The sequence below is a fragment of the Temnothorax longispinosus genome, chromosome 4 (assembly GCF_030848805.1).
Source record: "Temnothorax longispinosus isolate EJ_2023e chromosome 4, Tlon_JGU_v1, whole genome shotgun sequence".
NCBI lineage: Eukaryota > Metazoa > Arthropoda > Insecta > Hymenoptera > Formicidae > Temnothorax > Temnothorax longispinosus.
Window position 1 is genome coordinate 16,339,967 of NC_092361.1, and position 25,310 is coordinate 16,365,276.

Below are 25,310 nucleotides of genomic sequence, written 5' to 3' on the forward strand. Positions count from 1 at the left end.
AGCTGGACTTCTCGCTAGAAAGGTAATATAATAAAACACAAACTATTACCTCGAACATTGACGTATATTTCTTACGGTCTTTATACATTCGTCATGCTTTTCGTTAATTTTGCCAATGGATTGCAACGATGCTACGGGACAAGAACAGCGAAATTCCCCCCCAAAATCTTGTTAAAAAGGCTCGAGCTCTGTCATAGAAATAGAGAATAGATTCTGCGTCACGACTTTTAAGTTGAGGATTACGAATTGAACAAATTAAATTAAGATAAATTATCCTGTTCGTTACGAAACGGGATTAGACATTTCCATTTTATCGAGAGTGTCCGCTTTCAAAACGCTCGTCTAAACCTCGCTACTCCATTCAGGCCAACTTTGAATTTGGACGTAGAGGTTCTTTCCAGGACTGACTGTTTGAATCACCTGTCGTGCACCGAGCACGCGTACATTGCTTCGAAGAGTACCTTGGGATTTTCCACACTTGATTAATTGGTGCGCGGCGTTTAACATGATCTGGCTGGCATTTTTGTCTAAAAGAAAAGAGCCAGAATAGAGCAAAATTTTCAATACGCAAAAAAAATATAGATACATTGATGATGAATATCGCTGACGGAATAATTGTGATATAAGACATATAGTGCTTCGTACGATTTATCGCGATTAACACTTACGCTCAAAATTCCCAATGAAAGCTATACCGACAGATTTTTTATTGTATCCGTACGTATGTGCTCCTTCGTGTGTCCATCCGCATCCCTCGTATACATTTCCATCTCCGCCAATCAGGAATCTTTAGAAACAAAAGCAATTGTTAAATAATAGCGTAATTAATATCTTTTACATATATTATTAATATTAAAAATCTCCGTGATCGAGATAAACGTTGCTTACGAGTAACCGATGTCGTCCCATTCATATACGTCCATATGATACTCGCGAATGTTGTTGACGCGACTTGAGCACGTCTCGCGCGAATTACATTCCGGAGTAACTGTATGATGTATTGCCACGTAAGGTATCGGTACTATTAAATAATTGACATGCGTAGCGGGGACAGTGGCCCATTGGCTTCTGCTGATGATATTCGGACAATTGACCTGTGCTGTAAAAATATTAAATGCAAAATAATCTTAATTAATTGTAATGTTAAAGATTTGTTAGCTGGAGAAGAGAAATCTTAAAGCCAAAGAAAACTCAATTTCTTCCGGTGTCAAAAAAAAAATTTGTTTTATTTATTTGATTATTAAGGAAATGTAAAACAATTTAGAAAGACTCACATTTTTACAGCAGTATATCTTTCACATAATACGAATATAATATAAATATATTTTATTAATTGTATAATAAATCATTTTCCTGCGTTCTTTTATCTTGGAAAAGTAATTATTATATAATATGATATGGAATATATGAAAAATCCTTATTATTTTCTTTAATTTCTTTTTGCTGAAATATTTTTCTTTTACAAAGGATAAAAAATTCTTATTAATATGCAGAGAAGTAAACAGAGTATATTTCGCAAATAATTTCAAATAATGAGATGATCAATTAACCCTAGACAGACTCACTGGGGTGTTACGGGACCCCACGCGAAATTCAAATTGAGCTCCTGCCTTTAGGAAGGTTAGTTTTCATACTGAGACCCTAACCGCATAATTCAGTTTAGTCATCCGGCAATCGACCTCTGTGATTCAGCGAGTGCGTTAGATCCGTGCAGCAGCTGTGACCGAAAAAGAAAATCGTTTGGGGTATTTTGACACCCCAGTGAGTCATTTACGCTCGACATTTACCACAGTAAGTATATTTCAGATTTCTTGTGGAAATGACTCGTTTTGGCGTTTTCAGGTTAGATTATGTTAGGTTAGGTGTATTCAAAAGTTTTTCATGTAAAAAATTTTTATTGATAAAAAAAGCATTGTATATTAGTTATACAAATTGTTACATTATTGTATAACTGGATGGATGGATTGGCGTATGTATAGCAGTACATAAATTGAATTTTTTACAGAAAATGTCTGTTCGTTACCAAACGTGCAGCGTTACTAGTGTACATGATAATTTGGTGCAACAAGAGCGAATTGCAGCCTACGACTTGCCTTCAGATAGTGAAGAAGATAATGAAGAATTACAGACTGATTCGGAATCGGAAGCGGACGTTAAAGATGAACCTTTTGAAGCATCGACAGAAACTGAAGTTAGAGAAGGGTCAGAGGTAAAAGATAATTTTTTTGCACAATTCAAAAACTTTTGAAAACGAAAAATATCTGCTCAAGTTTAGGACACTACTTTACATTTCATTTACAGAGTGAAGATGTAAATACTGCTGGATCGTCAACCAACAAGCGAAAAAGACCTATTTCTCGTGCAAGTTCGATGTCTTCTCGTGTGAGTTCAAAACGTGGCCGTAGACGAAGCATATATCTTGGAAAAGATGGACATGAATGGTACACCACAGCGCGGGAGAGGCCAGCAGATCATCAGCGCAATGTAAGAACGTTTTTGCCTGGTCCCATCGGAGAAGCAAAATCCGTGAGAAGTCCGCTCGATGCATGGTCTCTATTATTTAGTGACGCGTTATTGGAAAAAGTGGTTCATCACACCAATGAAGAAATAAAGCGGTATCGTGACACTACGGAAAATAAGACTGTCTCACATCCGACGTATGCAGATGTGGACCTATGTGAACTGAAGGCTTTCATTGGAGTTCTGTACCTTTCCGGTCTACAGAAAACTGCAAGTACGTCATTAGAAGATTTGTGGTCCCATGACTTTGGGTCTGTCCTTTACCGCTGCACGATGTCACGCAACAGATTTATATTTTTCCTGAGAATGCTTCGCTTTGACGATAAAACAACAAGATCTACACGTAGAAAGACGGACAAGTTTGCACCGATCCGTGAGATTTGGGAGGATTTCATCTCTAAATGTACTAGTTTTTATTGTCCAGCCACGTATTGCACTGTTGGTGAACAGTTGATTTCTTTCCGAGGACGATGCCCTTTCAAAGTCTATAACGGTGCAAAACCAAATAAATATGGCATTAAAATCGTGATGCTCAATGACTCGAAGACTTTTTACATGTACACCGCAGAACCGTACGTGGGAAAAGTCGAAAAAGAAACAAATGAAACCGTACCGTCTTATTACATTCGGAAATTGACAGAACCTCTGCACGGAACCTCGCGTAACATAATCTTGTCTTCTTTGCACTGGCAGGCAGAAGTTGATCAGCAGACGCAAAAGCCTAGTATTATATCATTTTACAATGATACCAAGGGAGGCACCGATTGCTTCGATCAAATGTGCCACGAGTACACCACAGCAAGGAAAACCCTTCGGTGGCCTATGCGTTTCTGGTACGGAATGCTCGATCAAGGAGGAATCAACGCGTTGATCTTGTACAATTTCAACATTGGAAATCCAAACCTGGTTCGAAGAGAATTTTTGAAACAACTTGTTAGAAGTCTCATTGAACCACACTTACGGGTACGACTGCGTGTGCCGACCCTCCGTCGCGAATTGAAATTCTTGATAGAGACTATACTGGAGATTCAAGCACCACCACCAAGGAGTCCCCCAAATACAAAAAAATATGCACGCTGTAGCTTTTGTCCGAGGGCAGCCGACAGAAAAACTAAAAAGTATTGTAAACGCTGCCATTGTGCAATTTGTGACGAGCATAGAATGACCCTGTGCTGTTTTTGCTCAGCAACTGATTAAAACCTTTTATTTTACTGTTTCCATATACTTTTGACTACCTTTCAAATAAATAATAATCGACAGAATCTGTTTTACTTTCCATTTTTTGCGATTTTTCCCATCCAACAGTTTTTCGTCATTTCCTCTACTTCAGATGTTCAAAGAAATATGTTTTTTTTAAGAAACGAAAAAATCGCTTACATGCCCTTGAAGGTTGTCTATTCGTCTTTCAAAATCCGTTGGAAATTTTAAAAAATCGGTGAATTTGATGAAAAACTACAGCATTTTTTGTAAAAATAGTCATTTCAGCCCAATTTTTGGTTCTTTTTCTTGTTTTTCGAAATTTTTTTACTGTTTTTTTTTTAATACTACCGCAAATTGATGACTACTATCGTCTTCCATATTAAACAACAAACAAAATTATCTATTATAAAGTTTTCTAAGAACAGTCTGGAAATATTATACACGCAGTACAATTAAGTTTGGGGTATCGTGACACCCCAGTGAGTCATTCACGTATGAAAAAAATAAATAAGTCTGTCTAGGGTTAAGAATTTAAAAAGATACTTACCAGCGAAACTGGCAGGAAGCGCCAGCAAAAGCACGACGCAGATTCTCATCGACATCATCCTCACAAGCGCAAAACGACGATGACTGCACGAGAGGGACGTCGACGGAATATATTAACGCCATCAGCAGTATCTTGGGTTGCGACCTGCGATAAAATAATCAATTATTATTGAAATTATTGATCTAAAATTCTCGGTTCGTCTATACAAAATTTTTTATCGTAGCAATAAGGAGAGGGGAAGGGAAAGAAATTAAAATACGATGCTTGTATTATCGAATAAGCGAATTATTTATTAATAATATCATATTAGCGATCTTTATTATAAATATAATTATCTCTCGCTTTCTATGTTAGAGATTAATTAAAATTACGAGCAATTTCTTGAATTGATCTAACGAGGAAAAAAAACATTCTTTCGTCGAGTCGATATATCGACGGAGGCGATAACTTGTCGTGCTTTCGAGAATCGACTTTCCGGCTCCGGCATGTTCGCCGACACTGTGGTGGTCAGCTGTGGTCTTGCCCAGTGTTTTTGTTTAATATCGGAGGGAAAAGGGAACGGGTGCGGAAATGGAGACCGTGCGACCATGCGGTTGCAAAGGGATACGCTCTTGCTTGATTTGCGAGACCGAATACGAGATCTCGAAGCCGGATCTGAGGAACGAGTTGCGGGTAAGGCAACGGAGTACCTTAACCTATCAATGATACTCGTGATATCGACCCGCAGGGATGATCGTTTACCACTGTGGACACTTATAAAGACGCATTACACATAATTTGGGAAGAGAAAGTTTAAGGAAAAGGGTATAAAAGTTTTGTGTCAAGTAACTGAATAATCGATTGGAGACGCGGGATAAGACTAATCTTATCCCAAACACTCATATATATCTCCCTCGTAACATTGGTATTTCCCGCGATTAATTGCGAAATTCTTTTCCCGAAAGTCGAGGACGCAACATAATCGCGACAAAATATGTTAATTTTAGGAATTTCCCAAATCATCTTATTAATACGTATATATCAATTGGTGACTGATCAATTGGGTCTTGATAACTGATGATATGTTGTTCAGAGATGTAGCTATAATTAGTGGGCAAAATCATTTTTAACGTTTGATATTTCTATTGTACGCTATTGCTTCATTAAAGCTTATTACAGTCTTACTATTGATAATCTTATAGATTGTTCATCGTTTATTAATTATTTGTTTATAAAGGTTTTTTTTACACTGTATCTCCATCCACAGGATGATGAAGAATCATTTGAATATTTGCAATTTTCAAATAGAAAGCAAAATTAAAATATTAGAATTGATATTATTGATCTTTTTTATTCTAAAAGTATATGTGCTAAAACGGGGAGGTATATAAGCAGCAATATGGAAAGATAAATCTTTTTTGCAAAATATATATGTTGCGTGTATAATCCATAATTATAGAGAATAAAATTTTTGTTAAATTAAGTGAAATTTAATGAAATTCTTAAAGTAAGAATATATTTTATCAGAGGCTTTAATCTCCCTTTGCGTTCATGTAATAAATTCAACATTTTATTCCAACAACTCGATAATTAAATAAAAGCCCTTAATTTCTGAAAACCTTTTGAAAAGCCCTTCATTTCTAAATTTTATTATATGTCGTCATATTAAAAAATTTAATAATATAAAAAAATACAATAAACTCTTAAAAATATCCGTGTCGAACATAACTTCACATTCAAGTTGCTGGAATGAAATGTGATGTCGACGAGTACAATTCGACTTTCAAGTGCAAAAAGTTAATTTATCAATTTTAATTAAATAAAACAATGTTGGTAGTATATGTATACACGTAAGAAACAACATATATTTTAATAAATTAAACAGGAAACTTAAAAAAAATTGTAGATATTTAAAGGTATCTGAGAAAAGGATATCTCTGAAAAACAGAATATCCAACCTATAATAATAATAATCCAACCAATACCTTCTTGCTTAGGATTATTATCTCTTATATACGAATTATCTTTTCTGAAAAATATAATTTAAGAAATTTATATACCTGAGAATTTCACCACCCATCAGGTGCTGCCTTTTCTGCTATCTATCGTAATTAGTCTATCGATTGAATTTGGCTCCTAGCTAAAATACCAGAAAAACCAGTTTACAGTTGCTTGTGTGAAAAGATGAAGCACTTATATCTTGTTTCTTATTTTGCCCTGGTACTACCCTCCTATGTATCTGAGAGAACATAAACTCTCGTAGCACTGATTGAAATTAAGCTAAAAAGAGTATATTGACAGACATTCGCGTGTACTATTTTTATACAATAATTACACAAATTTAAGAAACTTTATTGTTTAGTCATACTGATTCGGTTCATTCCCGCCATCAAACGAGGAATCAATCATTCTACCCATGATGACTTCGATTCATTAATTATTTTAAGTTTTGACTATATTTTTACAAATAATTTTTTAACGTCTGATCTACTTATTGTTAAAGATTTACCGCTTTCACGCATGATGTGACTCCTTTTGACTTTGTGAATCGTCATCGACGTTTGATAAACTCTCGGCGTTTTTATTTTATTATTCTCCGTATTATGTCACTGACTTTTATTCATTTAATTTATTATATCCTTGAATTGGCTGAGGAAGACTCTGTAGAGTTCGAAACGTCCCTACGTTATTTTCTATTCGTGAGAGATTAAACTCTTTATTAATTTTGACATCTATTGGATTGCTCGTTATTGGCCTTGAATTTTTTATTTGTTATAATTGTTTAATCCCTGATATCCTAACCTGATAGTTTAAGATACTTATTCTATGTAATCTTACAGAAAAGCAAAAGTTACGTTTATTGTCCATATTGTGATAAATTATCACCTGGATGGGATATAAATGAATACGAGAAACATCCTTATCATGATGGGAACTTAATTGATTATCCTGGTGTTTACATCAAGGTAATATGATTACTGTATTTTACAATATATCTTTTATAATATATAGTTAACATTATACTATATATGTATAATATGTATGTCCCAGCTAGATTTTTTAAAAGAAGATGAGGCTGAAGAGCTCATGAAAGCGCTCGATGATCTCCCTTGGCAAGCTTCACAAAGCGGTAGAAGAAAACAGGTATAATATTGAAGCATTTTGAAAAAAAAATTTAGAAAAATATTTATATATTTACATATTTTATAAACTAAAATGTTTGAATTTTTATAGAATTTTGGACCAAAATGTAACTTCAAAAAGCGGAAACTGCAATTAGGATCATTTAACGGTTTTCCCAAAACCACACAGTTTGTACAGAGAAAATTTGAGGAAATACCGTTGTTACACGGTTTTCAAACTGTTGAGCAGTGTTCGCTTGAGTATGATCCTGAACGAGGCGCTTCTATCGATCCCCACGTGGACGATTGCTGGATCTGGGGAGAACGTATAGTAACCGTGAACGTTCTAGGTGATTCTGTTTTGACCATGACTCCTTATCGTGGTCCAATAACGCGATATAATTTAGACTGCGTTCCAAATTATGATTCCATCCTAGAGAAAGATATGTATGATAATACACGATCTGTAGATATCGATAACAACGTGGTAATACGATTGCCGATGCCTGCAAGATCACTCATGGTCTTATATGGCCCAGCAAGGTATAATATTCTGCTTATAAATATTAGAAAAGTCGAAATTAATAATATTAATTATACGATTATTGTTTGATAGATACAAATGGGAACACTCTGTGTTTCGACAGGACGTCACATCGAGGCGCGTTTGCCTTGCCTATCGCGAACTAACGCCTCCGTACCTCGAAAATGGAGAACATCAAGAAGAAGCTTCTGAGATTTTGAGGCAAGCTTCACTCTTCTGGTGATGTTATGAAACAAATTTAAATAATTGTCACATTTATTTATTAAAAAATTGATAATCAAGGATATATATATTTGACATGATAAATGTAAATACTATTTTAATAGAATAGATATTTTATTTTTAGCGTTACAGTGGCATTTATAATGTACAATAATAACTTCTTCTGCAGTAGTCTGTGTAATATTTTAAAATAATGGTATTTCCTCACAAATATTTTCAACGAGCTATTATAAAATTGAAATTTATGACATAATATAACATTTAATTATTAAAATGCAAATTATTTAAAGCAAACAATCAGATTGTCCGTAAATGTATATACTTATTAAGAAAATATATTAATCTATATATTATAAATCTATGTACTATAAATTATTTGGTAGTATCGTTTTCTCTTGCTGCCTGATGATAACTCACTAAGCTCTATAAAAATGAATATAAGAATCAAAAATATTCATTCTCATAAACGCTGTTATTGTTAAAAAATAGGATCTCTCTGTCTTTCTTCCTCATTACTCAGTTTTTGTAAATGTCTTCTTGCGAGCTCGACAAGAATAAAAAATACATTCAATTTTGTAAAATTACTCGATTTTTATCAAAATATTAAGATTTTTGGTCGCCTTTCAATGGATAGTCTTGTGACATATACACTACGGGAAACGTAGTTACAGGATCCGACTTTCCCAACGGTTCATAACCGTTCACTAGATTCTCCCGTAATTCCCAACGACGCCTCTCCCTTTCTGTCTTTTGACGTCTAATAGCTCGGCCAAGCATACACGCGAACATAATTCCCGTTAGCTAGAAAGAAATAAGTGAGATTAGAGATTATTATCAATTTTATTTGTGTAGATAAACTAATCTTGAAGATCGCGCTTTATCTTGTAAATCCTTCTTAATATTGGTATCGGCGATTTCGAATTTTGACATACGAGAAATGAGATTAAAATTAAGTTTATAAAAAAAGAGCTGAATCTACTAACCTGAATAAGGGCGATCGCTACCGCTCCCGTGCCGATATATAACGCGCTGCGGTGAACAATAATAGAAAGCCGGCTAATACAGCCCTCGTGATATTTTCCATAACAGCGGTCCGAAAGCTCATCCACTAGATATGCACAGCAAGAGTCAGGTACATCTATATGTGTATTATTGAACGGTACGTTGTTCCAATCCATGTAGCCATTATACCCGCAACAACGTAACTGTAAAAACAAGAAAAAAATACCATCGATTATTTTTCAAAATGCTTCTTTCTGTCCCTGTAACGAATACGCTATATCTTGAAAATGTTATGTTATTTTTAGAGCATGTCCGGTGCCACTATATCTCAACGGATTTTTCTACAGTTTTTTATTTACGGAACGGTCAGTTATCTCACCCTGGACTGCATAAAATCGATCGCAAACTTGGCTTCCTCGTTCTTTTCGTATTGGTGCATCGTTAGATTAATCTTCTCGGCTAAGAGATCCTTGATACCGTCCTGCAGGGCATACGCGGCAACGGCAGCGGCAAGTTCCAGTATCAATACAAATGATAGCAAGACTGCAAACTAGAAGCACACGCATAAAATGTAGTATAGTGTCAGAAAGAGAATGTTTGTAACAAAGTAGAAATTAGAGATATTCGGCTTACCACAAGAACCATGCAGGTACTTTCTCTAAGCGCGCCGCAACATCCCATAAAAGCAATTATGAAGACAAGTATTCCAACCACGATTAAAAGGGTGGCTGGTGAAAAATAGCTCGCGTCCAAAAAGTGCGAGAAGTTCTCGTAAACAGCGTAAATCGTCGTGCCGACCGATATTATCATCACCCCCGTCAACTGCAATAAGATAATAACGATATCGCAATTTTATTATTATGTTAACCACACAATTAACTATTGTTTTTGCTGTATCATTAATTTTAATGAAAAATCTTTATTCCTCTTCAATATATATTAAATAATTAAATAATTGTTAATCGCAAAATGCCGAGGAATGACATTCATACAAACTTCATCTACGAATTATTTGACCGATCTAAAGTCGATACTTGTTAGCGAAAATTTGATTGGATATTTTAATTAGACAAAACGCAGTACTATTTAGAAACTAAATGTTAATAATTAAGAACTTTTTTATAAGGAATAGTAAGTTTGAATTAAGAGTATTTGTTATTTTAATTCGCGAGCTTTTATAAATAAACTATTTTATATAAATTTAAAAAAAAAACAGACCTTTAATTCGTTTCATGTTTACAGAAACCTTTTCCTCATTTCTGTATTATTGCAACTCTAAAAAGTTCCGTGACTTTTTAGCAGCTTGTTTATTATTTCTGCTTATAATGACGATTTAAATATGCAGTATTTCATACGATTTGTGAACCGTGTAATATACCGAACGTAATGCACGTTTACTGCACGTAGTATGAGGTTTCGATCATTCCCGTAATTACGCGGTTTCCCTGACATTAGTTATATAATACATGCGTCCTCGCTCGAATGTAAACTTTTTAGACTGGAAAGAGGGTATGAAGCACTTTTGTGTGAAACGTATCGCTATGTACACGTTGCCATCGGTCTCTATTTGTTCTTTAAAGCGAACCATGTCATTTCCTACGATAAGCCGCACTCTTGTGATTTCTACACGTCCGCATAAGTCTATCTTCTCACCGAAGACCCGAAATAAAATGCGAAATCGTTTCAAATACATTCCGACCGATTATCGAGAAATATATATGTATATATATATGTGTACATACGTATATGTTATATTAAGATAGGAGAGCTCTTAATTTGATTTGACTTTTAATTTGACTTAAATAAATAAACACTCGGATAAGATATCGATGACCTGTTAAGGAACGATACATCGTGAACTTATTTTTGCTCCTTCAGCGAAATCAAAGATCAAACAAGATCTTGTTTGATTTCTGAGCGAACGATCGTTGCACCGGTCTAACTTCCAAGATTTTTCCTTCTGCACTCGTGTGTCGAAGTACCCCGTTTTATTCAAGTCGCATGATGTATCCCGGCATCATTGATTGTGAAGATAATACGTTTATCTCTACTGATAAGCGACCACAAAGTCCCTCGGGTAGGCGCCGTGAACGATGCAAGATATTTGAAACGTTTTCCTGGTACTTACTGGCGTTTCGTCTGTTTGAGAACAACGAAACGGCTTCTCATATCGTCGATTCGAGATTTCGAATGTCAAGGCCTGCAAGTCTCGCATAGGAAATCACTGTCTTTTCACAGGCAGTGTTTTCCTTCAACCGCAGCAAGAAGCTAGAAAATTGCATAAGCGCCTGGGAATAATTCACAAGTGTTTATTTCCATATGCCAGGCAATACACCTTTACCGAGAACCAAATTGACCATTTGTATGTAATTGCCGATTTGTTTGCGATAATCTTCAGCATATTCTTTGTATCGATAAGGGGCTGCGCACAATGAAGGGAATGGGGAACAGGGAACAGAGAATAGGGAACAGTTTAATATTAACATATTCATTGTGCATATGGTGTACAGAAATATAATAAAATTTCATCACTGTTCCTTAGCGCTATTCCTCCGTTCGTCCATTCTGTGTTAATAAATTACATTTGTTAATGAATTTCATATATCAATATTGAACTGTTCCCTATTCCCTATTCCCTAATCCCTTCATTGTGCGCAGCCCTTAATAACGAATCGTGAAAGAAACACTCGCTCCTATTATTGCCCCGTTGTTTAATTAAGAAGCATATATTGTGCTAATCGGGTTGTGCAGTCGTATAAGTTCGTCCATCCCTAATAATTCAGCAGTGCATATAGCCTTGTCTATGTGATATCGACCGCAGTTCGAAAGTGCCGTTCTTCGTAACAACGAAACTCGAACTTCATGGCCCACATCGCCTTCTCGGTACAGAACAAAGGACGTAATAAAAGATAATAACCTCGGAGAAATCCGCCCTTTCGCCTCTTCGTAAGTATCGTCCACGTTATTTTATTCCAACGGCATCGTAGAATATATATATTTTTTTTGTCTCGGAAATGTAAATGATTCGACATCCGTTATCTCAAGTCGACTGTTTAATACCGAAAATTGATACCGCTACGGCTTGGGCCATTATACAATAATTTCGAATATTCTAATTGTCGCTAGACCGCAATCTTTTTATAAAGCCCATAATTTTAATATCGATTTTTTTAACTAAACCGTTATATACGTAGAACAGAAAGACACCTGCCACATATACGTGGAAGATAATTATCTGAGTCACTTTTTTGTCGACGTTAATCGCCATTTATGTTATCGGAACGTCCGCTAACAGCTGTATCGATAACAAATATCTTGAAAAGAATTGATAACCAACGTGAAACGGATACTTATCGATTCGCGTTTTCTTACAAATCATTAAATATATATTTAATGTGATATATAATATTTATTGTATATATATATATAAACATATATATCCATAATATATATAAGTTTTAAATAACTATATATATTAATTTTAAATTATAATTTTATATAAATGTATGTGTTACATAAATATAAAAACATTTTCTTTATATGGATAAATTTCGCTTTATTTTGGCAAAGTGTGCAACTCCTTTGTCTTCATCAAAAAGTAGATTGTTAGCAATTGGAGACACTCTCGCCGTAGAACGAAGCCTCCTTTATACAATTCAAGCATCATCTACTCTACATGGTCGGTATATAATGGCAATCGATAATTATGATGAGTATACGATATATGTTTGGTCTTGGGCTCTTGGACACCTGGCCTATACGATGCGCAATTGCACCTACACACGAGCTTGCGTCGCAATAACGGTATTTTCCGATAAGCTCCGGTAACGTGCGACTCGTCGCGAAGTCATTGGCGATGACTTCGTGCATCGGCATATATTTGAAGAGTCATAAATGCATGTAACGAACAATTATCTCATCCTCCAAGAATATCTCTTTCGGCGGACTTATGCGAAAAAACGGAGCTTTTTGCCTCGCGACGAATTTCGCGGTTCGTTTCATTCTCCCGAGATTCTCAAGTCACTCGAACGATTTCTCAAAAGAAGAGCTGACGGTACATTTCTTTTCTTTTTCTTCTCTTTCGATCGACACACGTATATAGCGTCAAAACGAAGACGAAGAGCGTCGTCGATAAAATAAACGTTAAAGAATTCTCGTCTCGCGATTGTCCCAAATTGTTTTTCGATTAACGCGGAGAATGCATTTGAGACGTGGGAATCCGGGCGCGAGCGCGCGGTACATCATTCCGCGATTAGACGAGACGCGAGATATTTTAACGCCGTTCGCGCATTATAGAGTACAGACCACGAAGAGGGAGTTGACCGCGCACAGCAGGTACTTGATGCAGCGGAGGCCGACGTCTAGGTGCGTGGCCGCCATTTTGCCCTCGCGTTGGCTCCTCCCGGGCGCAGATGCACAGCGAGGCGGGTTTCGCGCACCTTCAGCACAATCAGCACTCGCCAGTCGACACCACCGATTGCCGATGCCGACACTGGAACGTCGCGTCGGCCTGCAGCGTTATCTGCTGGCCGATAACGAGCCACGAAAACGCACGATCGCGCACGGCTTCGCGCCGATACCGACGCCGAACGATTTGGATTTGTTTAGAACGAGCGGTCTAACAAAGAAAGAGAGAGAAAGACAGAGACAGAGAGTGAGAGAGAGAGAGGGAAAAGAGTGGGAGGAAATAAGGAAGTCACGATAACGTGAAGAAAAAAATATGACGAAGCGATAAATTTAGAGCGCACTGGTACGCCAATTTGAATAGGTATTCGATACAGCTGTTGTCATATTAATTGATAATAAATGCAATATTTTTAGAATCTAGACGGGACGTCTTGGGTTGAATATCGATACATTTATATTTAAATAGCACAAATAGCACTTTAAAGGATACATATATCTATATATATCCTTATTTATCTATATATAAAAAATATATATATATTATACATATATTTTCAATACGATGGAATATATCAAGCTAAGATTTTAAAGTTGCTAGCCTGGAAAAGAGACGTCCATTCGCGTTCGTTGCTACGTTTACACGTAGGGAAAACAACAAGCATGACTCATACATGAGCGATTAAGTTCAATTTCGTGTCTCTCTACGTGTGCGTGTGCAATGCGTGATTTTCGAACACGAGCGAGCGCACTGATTTTTTATATGAAATTTGCAAGTCGCCAAGATTTGTGAGAAAAAAAATGGCGATTTTCAAACGATTTATCGCAGATAAATGTAGAAACAGATTTTCTCGCGTCTTTTACTCTTCCACGTTTATGTAAAGAGAATACGAATTGAATTAACGAAACATTTTTAATCAGAAATGATAAACGTATTATCGCAAAAACACTCTTGGCAATGTAAAGATTTTATTAAAAACATACACGATTTATATTCATAGCGCGAGATGCGAGACATCGTATGTAGCAAAAATAATTTACCGCGCTTCTACAAAAACAAACAACGTGTTTAATATATCAGATCAATTATCAGATCAATTTATCAGATTCACATAGTCCCGTGTCCTAATGGAAATCCTGCTTGGCTGTCATTTAGGAATATAATGCTGCTTCCGATCTGATGTTCGCATGGCACTCTACATGGTCTGATAACAATTCCTGATTGATTTGGCCAAATAGGACGACAAGAAGATTCCTACTAGCTGCAACATGAAACGTCAATTATTATCATTAAAATGTGAGTATATATGTCTGGTTTATTGGAAACACTTTAAAATAACGTTACGAGGCAATATATTCGGAAAATCTAACGTGATACTGATGAAAATACCTGAATTACAGCAAGGCCTATTCCGACACCGGCTATCTTTGCCGCGTGTTTCTCTGCGAAATTCGCGAACGCGGTGATGCAGCCGACGGGATGGAGGGTCGGCGACGTCGAAGTGCAGTTCGACGTGCCGACAGCACCTATCGTGTTGTCGCAGCACGACATCGGAATACCCGTCAGATTCCCCATTTGCGGGGAAGTCCAGTCGGTGGCATTGACCGTGCCGCAGCAATGGAACTGTAAAAAACGAATTTCGTGATTAGCACGTCGCGCAAATGCAGATATGTGCAGTCATCGGTTAATTGTAATGAGAAATTTCGTGGGAAGCGCGTTTAATACTTCGTGACACGCTCATATATATATGTATATATAATACAGAATGTTATAATACACGATGTATTGTACAAATTAAAAAAGGCATGCTTCAGATGTAAATCGAAATAGAAAATGTCTTATAAGCATATATAAGTTCAATTCAAAACAGTTATCCGTTGCATAACAATAAAATTATATATATTATAAATATTATATATATTACATAAATATTATATATATATATATATATAGTGCACGTTTCGTAGATCGTTGAGGGTGGTTAAGGAAGCCGGCGACATAAAAATCGATTTACGCTACCCCCCTCGTGGCGTGCACGCCAGCTACCACACACACATGTATTATACACGCGAGGAATTAGAGCCCGGCACTGAAATTATCCCTGTCGCCTGGCGTTTGCGATATTCTCGCGACGACCCGGTCGCTCCCACGACAGGGGAAGACACACGGCGCGAAGCGCGAAAAACTTCTGACAAAGCCGCCGTCGGAAAAGGGGAAAAAACAAAACCACTCGCACGTGGTTCGCCATTTCGAGAATACAACGCGGTCGCGCGTATAAATACGGTAAATTATATATAAAATTACGCGCGTTTTACATTTTGTTGTAATGTGTCCCAGACGCGTTGGATCTCTTGGCTTTCGTTGTACTTCGGCATTGTGTCGAGCATCTTTTCCCTGGCAACGGTCGCAACCTGCGCCCTCATCACATATCCCAACGTACCGCCTATGATCTCCAGAATGAAAATCGTAGCCAGTAGCGTACAGAACTGCAAACAAAAGAAACCATCGTTACAAGAATTCAAATCATATTTCGACAGATTATCTTTCGTATACAATCGTTATTCCGGAGTAAATAGGTTTTTGCATTAGGTGGTAATATATATATTTTTAATATATCTGAGGAACACACATAGAATCTGTAAGCTTATATAAAATATTTATTATAGTCTCTCGCCGTGCGTTTGCGTCAATTTTTTAAAGCAACGCCGGAAGCATGCCCGCCCCTCGTCTGCGTGCGAGGGGGAGTAATTTTCCCGGAATAAGGGCCGGCGAAGGTGGAAGGTGGAACGGGGAGGACACACACATGTCAATTACATACCTCGCGCACAAAACATATGATCCATTACGTTATGGAAACGAGGGGGAGACGATATATCGTAGATGGACAGACTTGGCCGCGCTTTTTCCCCGTTCGGCGTTCGCCGGTTCGAAAAACCGACGGCTCCGTATCCAGATTCTAATCTCGAATTTAATTCAAATGGAAAACAGCGTCGAAAATAACGTGAATGTTCTCGAGTCACGATAATGGTGCGCTTTATTGTTCGCGGTAAGTACGTCGCGATTGATTCTCGTCAGCGGCACGTTTCTTAATCGGAAGTACAATCACACGTGACGAGCTTCGCCAGGTATGGTCTATCGAACGAGACATAAATCACTTACGATCGACGAATGAATGTCGTATTTTTAAAACAAGATGTTCGTCGCGATTGTAAAAGGCGTACACGATAAATTTCTATACAGCCAATTAAGTCGGTCGAGAATAGATTCTGCAATATTTCTGACAAATTTTATTAGAGAGACTATATAAATTTGATATACAGGATCTGACATACACGATATTGTTCGCAGAATGCTGGCAAGAATATTGTCAACAAAATGTGATGGCAAATTAATGGCAAAAATCCAACAGTTTTTGACACACTTGCTAATTACAGTTTGACGCAGATTGACGGTAGAAATAAAGCAGAATCTGCGTTTGACGGATTCTCGTGCTTGGCTGTCAGATTATATCAGCTCTGTCGATAAAACTACACAAGCTTAATGCAGACACAGTTGACGTCAATTTGCCAGCAATTTTTGATTGAATTTACTGCCAATCTGTCGGAGTACTGCGAACAGTTTGCTTACTGGGTAGCTTGTTATTATTATTGATTTAACCCGCTGAGCAATTATTATTGGCTAATTAAACGTCAAATATGTATATACTGCGACTCTATAGTAATAAACGATCTAATTGCATATGACGCAACGATGAGACATCTTTATCATCGTTGATAAAGATTCTCAAATATACACTGTTAAATATTAAAGGATGAAATTTAAACCAATACTTTGAATCAAATAATATTTTATTATTTTTAATTGCCATGTGTGTCGAAATTTATTATTTTAACTCTGGTTTAGTTAAATTAACATTGTTTTAGTTAAATTAATATTGAGTAGGAACAGTGGTGACCTATAAGAATGATTAAAAATGACTCAAATTGAGTAGGTATAATTTGACACTACGGATTTAACAGTGTATATGTATGCGATTTTGAAGTAATAAAATAATAAGTTAATAACTGTGCAATTTAACGCGTGAACGAAAAGTGAATAATTAATTTTTTTTATGATGAAATTACGTTTTCTTCATAAATTTAAATTACGAAAGGTGTATATTTACACGTGGTATACATATTATGTGTATAAAAGAAAAATATATGTCCAAGTATTTATGAGCATTCGCCTTACCGTTATAGTCATGCAATAGCTTTCGCGAGCGGCTCCGCAACATCCGAAGAAAGCGATGATAAAGATGATGGAGCCCACGGCTACGAGAAGAGAAGGCACAGAGAAGAAGCTGTTGTCAAGGAAATGTTGATACTGATGGTACACTCCATGGATGACCAAGCCGATCGATAGCAATACTATTCCTGTAACCTAATAAGTAATTCATCGATACGTGATAACTCCATGGATAAAAGGATCGAAAATACGATCCGCAGGTTGAATTGATCGCACTGAAAACCGGTAATGGTTACATAATAATTTCATGAGGATAATCAATGATTTCGCAATATTGTGCAATCAATTTAAACGGCGTAATCGTCTAATTAATGTGATACGTAATTGGCATTTCGATAGATTTGATGGAAATGCGCAAGTTTATTTCTTTGTTCGCGTCAACTTTTTAGAATTTCACGTTCGTGAGCAGTAGATCGTACAAATAACAGAGAGTTGCCAACTGCTGCGGTGTCCGAGCGGTTAAGGAGATGGACTTGAAATCCATTGGGTTCTACCCGCACAGGTTCGAATCCTGTCCGCAGCGAATTTTTTTTTTCTTCTTTATATTACATAAGAAGTAATTATCCGTACATAGGTACGTATATACTTAATGAAAAAATGCAAAAAAGATTTTTAATTAATTATAAATAAAATAATAGCGCAACTTAATCATTCTATAATAATCTCGCGATATTGCGCAATAGATTAAACAAACGATAGAAATATTAATGTAAATAAATTTTCTCGTAAAAAATTAACACGTATGTCGCGCAAGAATGTAACAACATGTCTATTAATAAAGCCGATAACGCAGTACGCATTTCGATTGTGCTGAATAATCCTTTAAGAACAGGTTAGTCATTATTGAATCCATCAGCTATAGTTTCTACGCATATACATACGTAAATAACATTTCCAAGTACGCAAATCTTCTGATGATAAAATTATTTTAATTGTGATAATTATAGTTACTTAACATGAACAATCTAATTAGTTTATAAACTAGCTAAACAACTGAAATTAAAAGATGACTGACTCCTGCTCTGTTCTGTAGCATATAAAATTAATATTCATTATATTCATTATATTTATCCGTATCGATTACAGGTGGCCTTTCGATTTTGACGTCACGCTGCGCGCGAAAAAATCGAGGGAGCGGATACCGCGCGATAAGAGGATTCATCCCTCGCGTACCTATCTCTTACGCTGGTCGATTTCTTTTGGTAAGATTTATCTCACAATGATTCATCTACGGTCTTGCACTCTTTTCCGATGTACTTGTTAGTTGAATCGACGAATAAATAAACGACAATCGTTTAATTTATTGAATTTTACATGAGATTTATAACACACGCGTTTATATTTAAAAAAAAATGGAATCCATATTTGGACATAAAAATATTTCATATACGGGATGTCCAGCATTTTCATTCAGAACTCGGGATTAAAGATTTAATTTCGGTACAGTAACGAGTTTATATATTAATCAATTGAGGAAAAATCTACGATTGTGTACTGTTACAGATATTTTAACATTGCTTGTGACTAATATACTTCTAAGTTTCATCAGTTGTATCCATTTTCTCCAAAAACACTTATCTCGAATCGGTATAGGTGTTTTCTAAACGCGTTTCTTGACCGTACGTATCGCAGCGTATCTTCAGAAATAATATTGATAAATGCAGCGCTTTTCCGCTCAGATTTCCAAACAGATGTTTGCTGTGTTGACCGAGAGATTTCTCAACCAGTAATATTTATTTATTGGAATCCAAGCTGAAATATCTGTTCGAGATAACCGAACGATCGCATGACTCTCTAAATGTTAAAGGTTAACACAAATGAAATATATACATTCCGCAAATACGAGTGCTCCATACTTTATATTTGTCAATGATATCCGAATTAAATTCCACGTTTTAATTTCACCATTTCCACTGTATTTCAATACATATTTGCAGAAAACATTTTTACACTGCATCAAACGTGTAAAACTGGATTCTTGTTGAACCAACGTGATCCTATTGACGTTATCTCAACAATGCGCGCACTTCAGTGCGATCATTGTTGAATTTTGACGTCCACGATACTACGAGATACAGACGTCTATATATAGATATATAAATACGAGATATATAAACATTAATCGAAATTAATTTAAACACGCGTTTGTTGACGTCATGAATTCTGGCTAAAAGAAATTAATGTTGAGAAGTAAAATTCGACTTTGTCCCCTTCTACATAGTCTTGAAAGAGACTTATTAATTGTAGCCAACTTCTCTCAATTGCATTTTAGCTAATTTCAACCAGCTCTCGTGATCAAAGTGACAAAAATTATAATCAACCTTATTTAATGTTCACTTTACGGCTTTACAAATGCGTTTTCGTGAAAGTTACGCCTTTTGTTCGGCTTCTGACACCTGTCGATCGTGTAATCGTCAGCTTTCAACGATCGCGCTGATCAAGCGTGTCGATACGATTTCGGTTCGATAGCTCGCAGAGCGCAATCGAATCTCGCGCGGGTCCATGCCAGCTCATCGTTCCAGAAGGAACGCGAGCGAGAGACGTTGTCGTCGCGCGACAGCTGATCATCGGCTGCCCACTTACCACGAAGAACAGGTTGAAAGCGAACATCAAGTACTTGATGGTCTTCGGCGCCAGACTCAGCTGCGTCGTCGCCATTGCCGGAGAACTTGTCGGTTATGATTTACGCACACGCGGCTCTCTCTCTCTTTCTCTCTTTCCCTTTCTCTCTCACGCGGAACTTTTCACGCGGGACAGTACGGAATCTGCTCTCAAGGGCGAGTCGCGAGCGATACTGCGCGGCTCCGGAGCAACGAAAAACGCGGCGAAAAAAGGCCCCTTGACGCGAGAACACGCGTTCCGACGAGTGGCGCCGATGTGCATGTGCCGAGAGCGGGATCATACACGTATGCGATACCACGCACAACACACACACACACACTCACCTTCTCGGCCGCGTGCGTGCGCGCGCGCGTGTGTATGTATGCGTGCGTGCGTATCAGCGCGGGAGACCGGTCGAAATCTCGCTCCAACGGCAGCAATTTGTTCCGAAATACATATTACGACGTGGTGGACGGCGATCGAGGTGTGTTGGTGCGGGGTATATGTACGTGCACACCTGTCGCCCGATCCGCCGCGCCGCGCGATCGAGGTTACGAAACTCGGGAGATTTCTCGACGATTTTTTTGCCGGAATGTACAGAGCGTTTCGCAACACACGGTTATTCATGCGCACGCCGATAAACGCCCGTCGAAAACAATTCCGGAGGATCGAGGCGTGAGTGAGGTCTGATTAAATAAAAAAGATATCGACTTGACGAGAGTTGTTGTCTTATCTCGAAAACGCAAACAGACGGGACAATCTAATTTCTCGATTAATTTCAGGTGGAATTTAGTTCGATAACGGATGCACTTCACGAATCGACAAATATATTATAGATAAACTAACGTTCAATTAAACGTTGGACGGGAGAGAAGAGGGGAAGAGTTTCATTGTCAGTTCCAATGCATCCCGTGCGCCAAATGCGCCGGATAAGATACGACTCGGCGCGGCGCGAATAAATACCGTTACGAGCTGAAATACACTGTTTAAGAATTAAAGAAATTTAAACCAATGCCTTGAGTTAAATAACATAACATTTTATAATTTTTTACTGTTATGTGTGTCGAAATTTATTGTTTTCACACAAAATAGTATATTATTTTAACTCTATATTGGTTTAGATAAATTAACGATATATATTGAATAGGAGCAGTGGCAACCTACATATGAATAGTTAAAAATAACTCAAATTGAATATAATATTTGACATTACGAATTTAACAATGCAATAAGCTTCTAATGAACAATATTTTTACATTCAAGTTTCAAATCTTTCAGCAGCAAGCTCTCTCTCTCTTCGAACGGAACTTTACTATTAAATATTAGAGGGTTAAATTTAAACTAATATGTTGATTAAATAACATTTTGTTATTTTTAACTATCATGTGTATCGAAACACAAAGCAGTTATTTTAACTCCATTGGTTTAGTTAAATTAGCGACATATATCGAGTAGGAGCAGTAGTGACCTACAGGAATAATTAAAAATGAGTCAAATTGAGTGTAATTTGATATACAAATTTTACAATGTACTAGATTACACCGCGCTATTTTATATTCCATTTTAGAGTCGTTTGCATTTACCTAGATTTTAAAATTGACTCGTAAACATGTTTACGACTCTCCGTATCTTGACAAACTGTTCCCGGAAGAATAAATTTTTAGACGAAACTTTGCGAAGATTAATAACTCCGAACTGTGGTTTGTTTCCGTTTTGATGCGTTCGTTTACATGCGCGTCTCCCGTGACGCAAAAGGCTCAGGGAAATCCGCTCGCGGAAACTTGATAAACGTGGTATCACACGATACCGCGACGACGGCCTCCGTGACGGCCTGGGTTCGGCCACGTCGTTAGTTATAGACCGTAATTGAGACCATTGAGGCGTAGAATATGGAGCAGATCCTCTAACGTAGCTAATATAATATTCAATAACCGAGTGCTCAAGGGTAACACTTGACACATATCTGACCGCGCGTCCCCGTACGCGGAGTTATTACCCGTCGCATGATCGGTTAATAATGCCGCGATCAATCTGTGACACAAATATCCGTTTATATCGTCTAGCCGGCTGCCCTTCCACGCGGCAAAAGCGGGGCAAAATCGGGCTTAGATACGTGCGTACGAACGCGTAAGTACCGGTCCCGTGACGCATATTGTTTCGTTCTAGAAGCTGAAACCGAACAATGTGCGGCTGTTGAAACGGAACGTTGACGATTGTTGCGACCTGGCGCGAAGATAATGAGCTATTTTTATCTACCCTTGTGTTATTCGCCCGGCGAGATGTTTACAATACATGCTTTGAAGTTTAATCAGCCAATTTTTAACAAGTTTCTTCTCCTCGCTTTTATCGTTACGTTAGGAATATTATATTAGAGAGAATTTAAAAATATCGTATTGGAAGTCGAGTATATAATTATATGTATAGTATACATATATGATAGAATAATAGTACATGACTTTTTTTGGTTGAATTCAACCTCAGCGTTGAAGCCTAAACAATCCATATTGTTATCGAAACATGGCGCGACGGAAATGTTTTTCGGGGATTCTTGACGTTGGGATTCGAAAAATTATAGCGCAATAAGAATGTGAGGTAATTAAAATTAAGAAAGACAAGATTTTATGAAGAAATAAATTCAGCGATAACAGTTAAACGAGAAATCAGTCTCGAAATAATATGCAATATGAGTATATAAGCATATTTGAACTGAATGTGTGTATAAGCATTTTTACAACTAACAATATTAAAATTTTATAGTAATTTTAGTTGTCGCATTTTTTCCCAACAAGTTTTAGTCGACATAACGCAGCAAGTAAATGTTCCATAACTCTCCTGTCTATAATAAACGTTTTCCTCGTTAATGAAATATCCCTCAACATTCCTGAAAAAAGCATTGGGCACTCGACACATATACTGCTCACGTTTCGCACGAGCAAACTTTATTAAATTCGCACGATCGCCTTTCGCCTGGGCGCGGCTTTGTTTTGGACGCCGTCGTACATTGTTAAATATTAAAGGATGAAATTTAAACCAATACCTTGAATCAAACAACAGTTTGCTATTTTTAACTATCATATGTGCCAAAATTATCTTAATCCATTATTTTAACTCCATTGGTTTAAATTAACATTGTTTTAGTTAAATTAATGATTGAGTAGAAGCAGTGGCGATTTATATAGGAACTAATGATAAAAAATGACTTAAATTGAGTATAATAATCTGACACTATAACTTTAACCCTCCGAGAACACACCTATTTTTTCATTCACGGAGAACACTCTGGATCAATCTGACCCTACACACACTTTGATCGTCCACCATTTTAAATTGACGAGTGCAATCAACTTGAAAAAATTTCCAGATGTACTTGGAACATTGTTAAATCAATTGATATAAATAAAAAGTGCCGTTGGAATTATTTACATATTTTTAAAAATTCAAAAAAAAAATTATTTTCTTGAAAAAAACTTTTTAATTTTTGAGTGTTTTTTTTTTAAACGTAATTTACGAACAAAATTTTATCTTTTTTATTAAAAAAAAACGGTCAAATTGACCCGATATGTTCTCGGAGAGTTAATAGTGTAATGCTCCAGGTTTGATCGGCCGGCAGAAATTGCATCAATTTTGATTTCTCTCTCTCTCTCTCTCTCTCTCTCTCTCTCTCTCTCTCTGTGTATACTAATTACATGTAGAGCTTTCGCAGCCTTCGCGGACAAGAGGCGGAGAAGCGGTTCGCGATTGGATTGCTCCTCCACTTCTCCCACGTCCTGCGAAGGGTTGTCTTGTCTATGTCGTGCTTCGGAGTGCTTCGACGAGGCCGTGTCCCTGAGGCAGTGCTCCGAGCACGCATGCTCCAGCCCCGCGCGCATTTTATATTCATGTATATTTAGCCGCTGGCCGAGGGTTGTGTACGGTCTGACGTGGCCGACATCGCCGGAGAACTCTCCCCGTTCGTAGCGTGTGCCGCATGTCGCGTACGCCCGTTGCGCGCGGTCGCACGCGTTCACGCAAGAATTTAACGCGTAACGCGTAAGCCTATAGCTCTCGCTCTCGCGGGAGCGAGCGCGAAAGCGAAATTCGCAAGGGCGACCGATTTCACATCCAATTTACGCTACTTGCGCTACGCTATTATTGTATCCCGCTGCATTGAGAACGCGCGCAACTCATCTCCATCCCGCTCCACGCTCTGCCTTCATTTTGCAATTCATTCGTCTGTTAGGATTGTCCCGTTAAGAGCGAATGACTGACCGCCGATTTCATTATTCCGCGCCTCTTTCTCTCTTTCTCGACTGGTTGCATTGAATCGTTCAGATTATGAAATTAGCGGGAAACATAATTATTGCGACTGCATATATTACGGTTCTATATCACAATTCCGTTCTTTTTTATAAGTAATGAGTATAAGTTATCGATGCGCGTAAGTAGTTATTGTTACGTATGAAATTGTTGCGCCGCAATTAAATTGCTGTATGTATTTTTACACGCGCGTGAGGTGTCCCTGATGTGGCAAGCAAAGTCCCTCAAGCATTTAATATAAACATTACATTGTGCACAGACATTGTTATATTTAGAAAATCGATAAACACATTTAGGATAAATGTCAAGACCAATTCTCGCGCCACGCGATGGGGTGGCTAATGCAGAAGCATTTTAATGAGAATATAATGTATCGAGTAAGCGAATTATTGAATGAGGAGTAACGCGTATAGCTGGGTCCGTCGTTTCTTACATATCCCACTTGAATACACGTACGTCAAGTATATCTATTTTTTTCTTCTCTTTACAGCGCGCAGAAAACATCTCAGTCTCGTCTCAGGTGTCATTAATATGCTACCGAGAAACCCCGCGGGAGGAGGACTGCGTGGACGGAATTGCGACGTA

The 25,310-nt window shown here is 37.4% G+C and overlaps 4 protein-coding genes and 1 non-coding gene across 6 annotated transcripts; 3 read left to right on the forward strand and 2 right to left on the reverse strand.

Moving 5' to 3' along the window:
- Window positions 1–45: 45 nt before the first annotated feature.
- Window positions 46–4,425, reverse strand: LOC139812362 (peptidoglycan-recognition protein SA). Its single transcript, XM_071777123.1, has 4 exons — window positions 4,268–4,425; window positions 889–1,099; window positions 669–787; window positions 46–527 (listed from the first exon to the last, which is right to left on the reverse strand). Exons 1-4 carry the CDS (start codon window positions 4,323–4,325, stop codon window positions 343–345), a joined length of 573 nt encoding a protein of 190 aa, XP_071633224.1. The 5' UTR covers window positions 4,326–4,425; the 3' UTR covers window positions 46–342.
- On the forward strand, window positions 1,379–3,782 carry LOC139812358 (piggyBac transposable element-derived protein 4-like). The gene is made up of 3 exons (XM_071777117.1): window positions 1,379–1,791; window positions 2,006–2,209; window positions 2,302–3,782. Exons 2-3 carry the CDS (start codon window positions 2,009–2,011, stop codon window positions 3,715–3,717), a joined length of 1,617 nt encoding a protein of 538 aa, XP_071633218.1. The 5' UTR covers window positions 1,379–1,791; window positions 2,006–2,008; the 3' UTR covers window positions 3,718–3,782.
- Window positions 4,426–4,732: 307 nt separating the features above from the next.
- LOC139812360 (alpha-ketoglutarate-dependent dioxygenase alkB homolog 4) lies at window positions 4,733–8,468 on the forward strand. Of its 2 annotated transcripts, XM_071777121.1 has the most exons (6): window positions 4,733–4,939; window positions 7,087–7,212; window positions 7,298–7,390; window positions 7,481–7,718; window positions 7,839–7,911; window positions 7,985–8,468. In XM_071777121.1, exons 1-6 carry the CDS (start codon window positions 4,838–4,840, stop codon window positions 8,133–8,135), a joined length of 783 nt encoding a protein of 260 aa, XP_071633222.1. In that variant the 5' UTR covers window positions 4,733–4,837; the 3' UTR covers window positions 8,136–8,468. The 2 variants fall into 2 exon arrangements, with proteins under 2 accessions (XP_071633222.1, XP_071633221.1); XM_071777120.1 differs by having other exon boundaries at window positions 4,734–4,939; window positions 7,481–7,911.
- LOC139812364 (uncharacterized) lies at window positions 8,230–20,731 on the reverse strand. The gene is made up of 8 exons (XM_071777130.1): window positions 20,412–20,731; window positions 17,775–17,963; window positions 15,857–16,027; window positions 14,931–15,164; window positions 9,770–9,958; window positions 9,516–9,686; window positions 9,118–9,339; window positions 8,230–8,935 (listed from the first exon to the last, which is right to left on the reverse strand). Exons 1-8 carry the CDS (start codon window positions 20,484–20,486, stop codon window positions 8,738–8,740), a joined length of 1,449 nt encoding a protein of 482 aa, XP_071633231.1. The 5' UTR covers window positions 20,487–20,731; the 3' UTR covers window positions 8,230–8,737.
- On the forward strand, window positions 18,270–18,351 carry Trnas-uga (transfer RNA serine (anticodon UGA)). Its single transcript has one exon. It is a non-coding gene; the product is annotated as a tRNA-Ser (tRNA).
- Window positions 20,732–25,310: the final 4,579 nt, after the last annotated feature.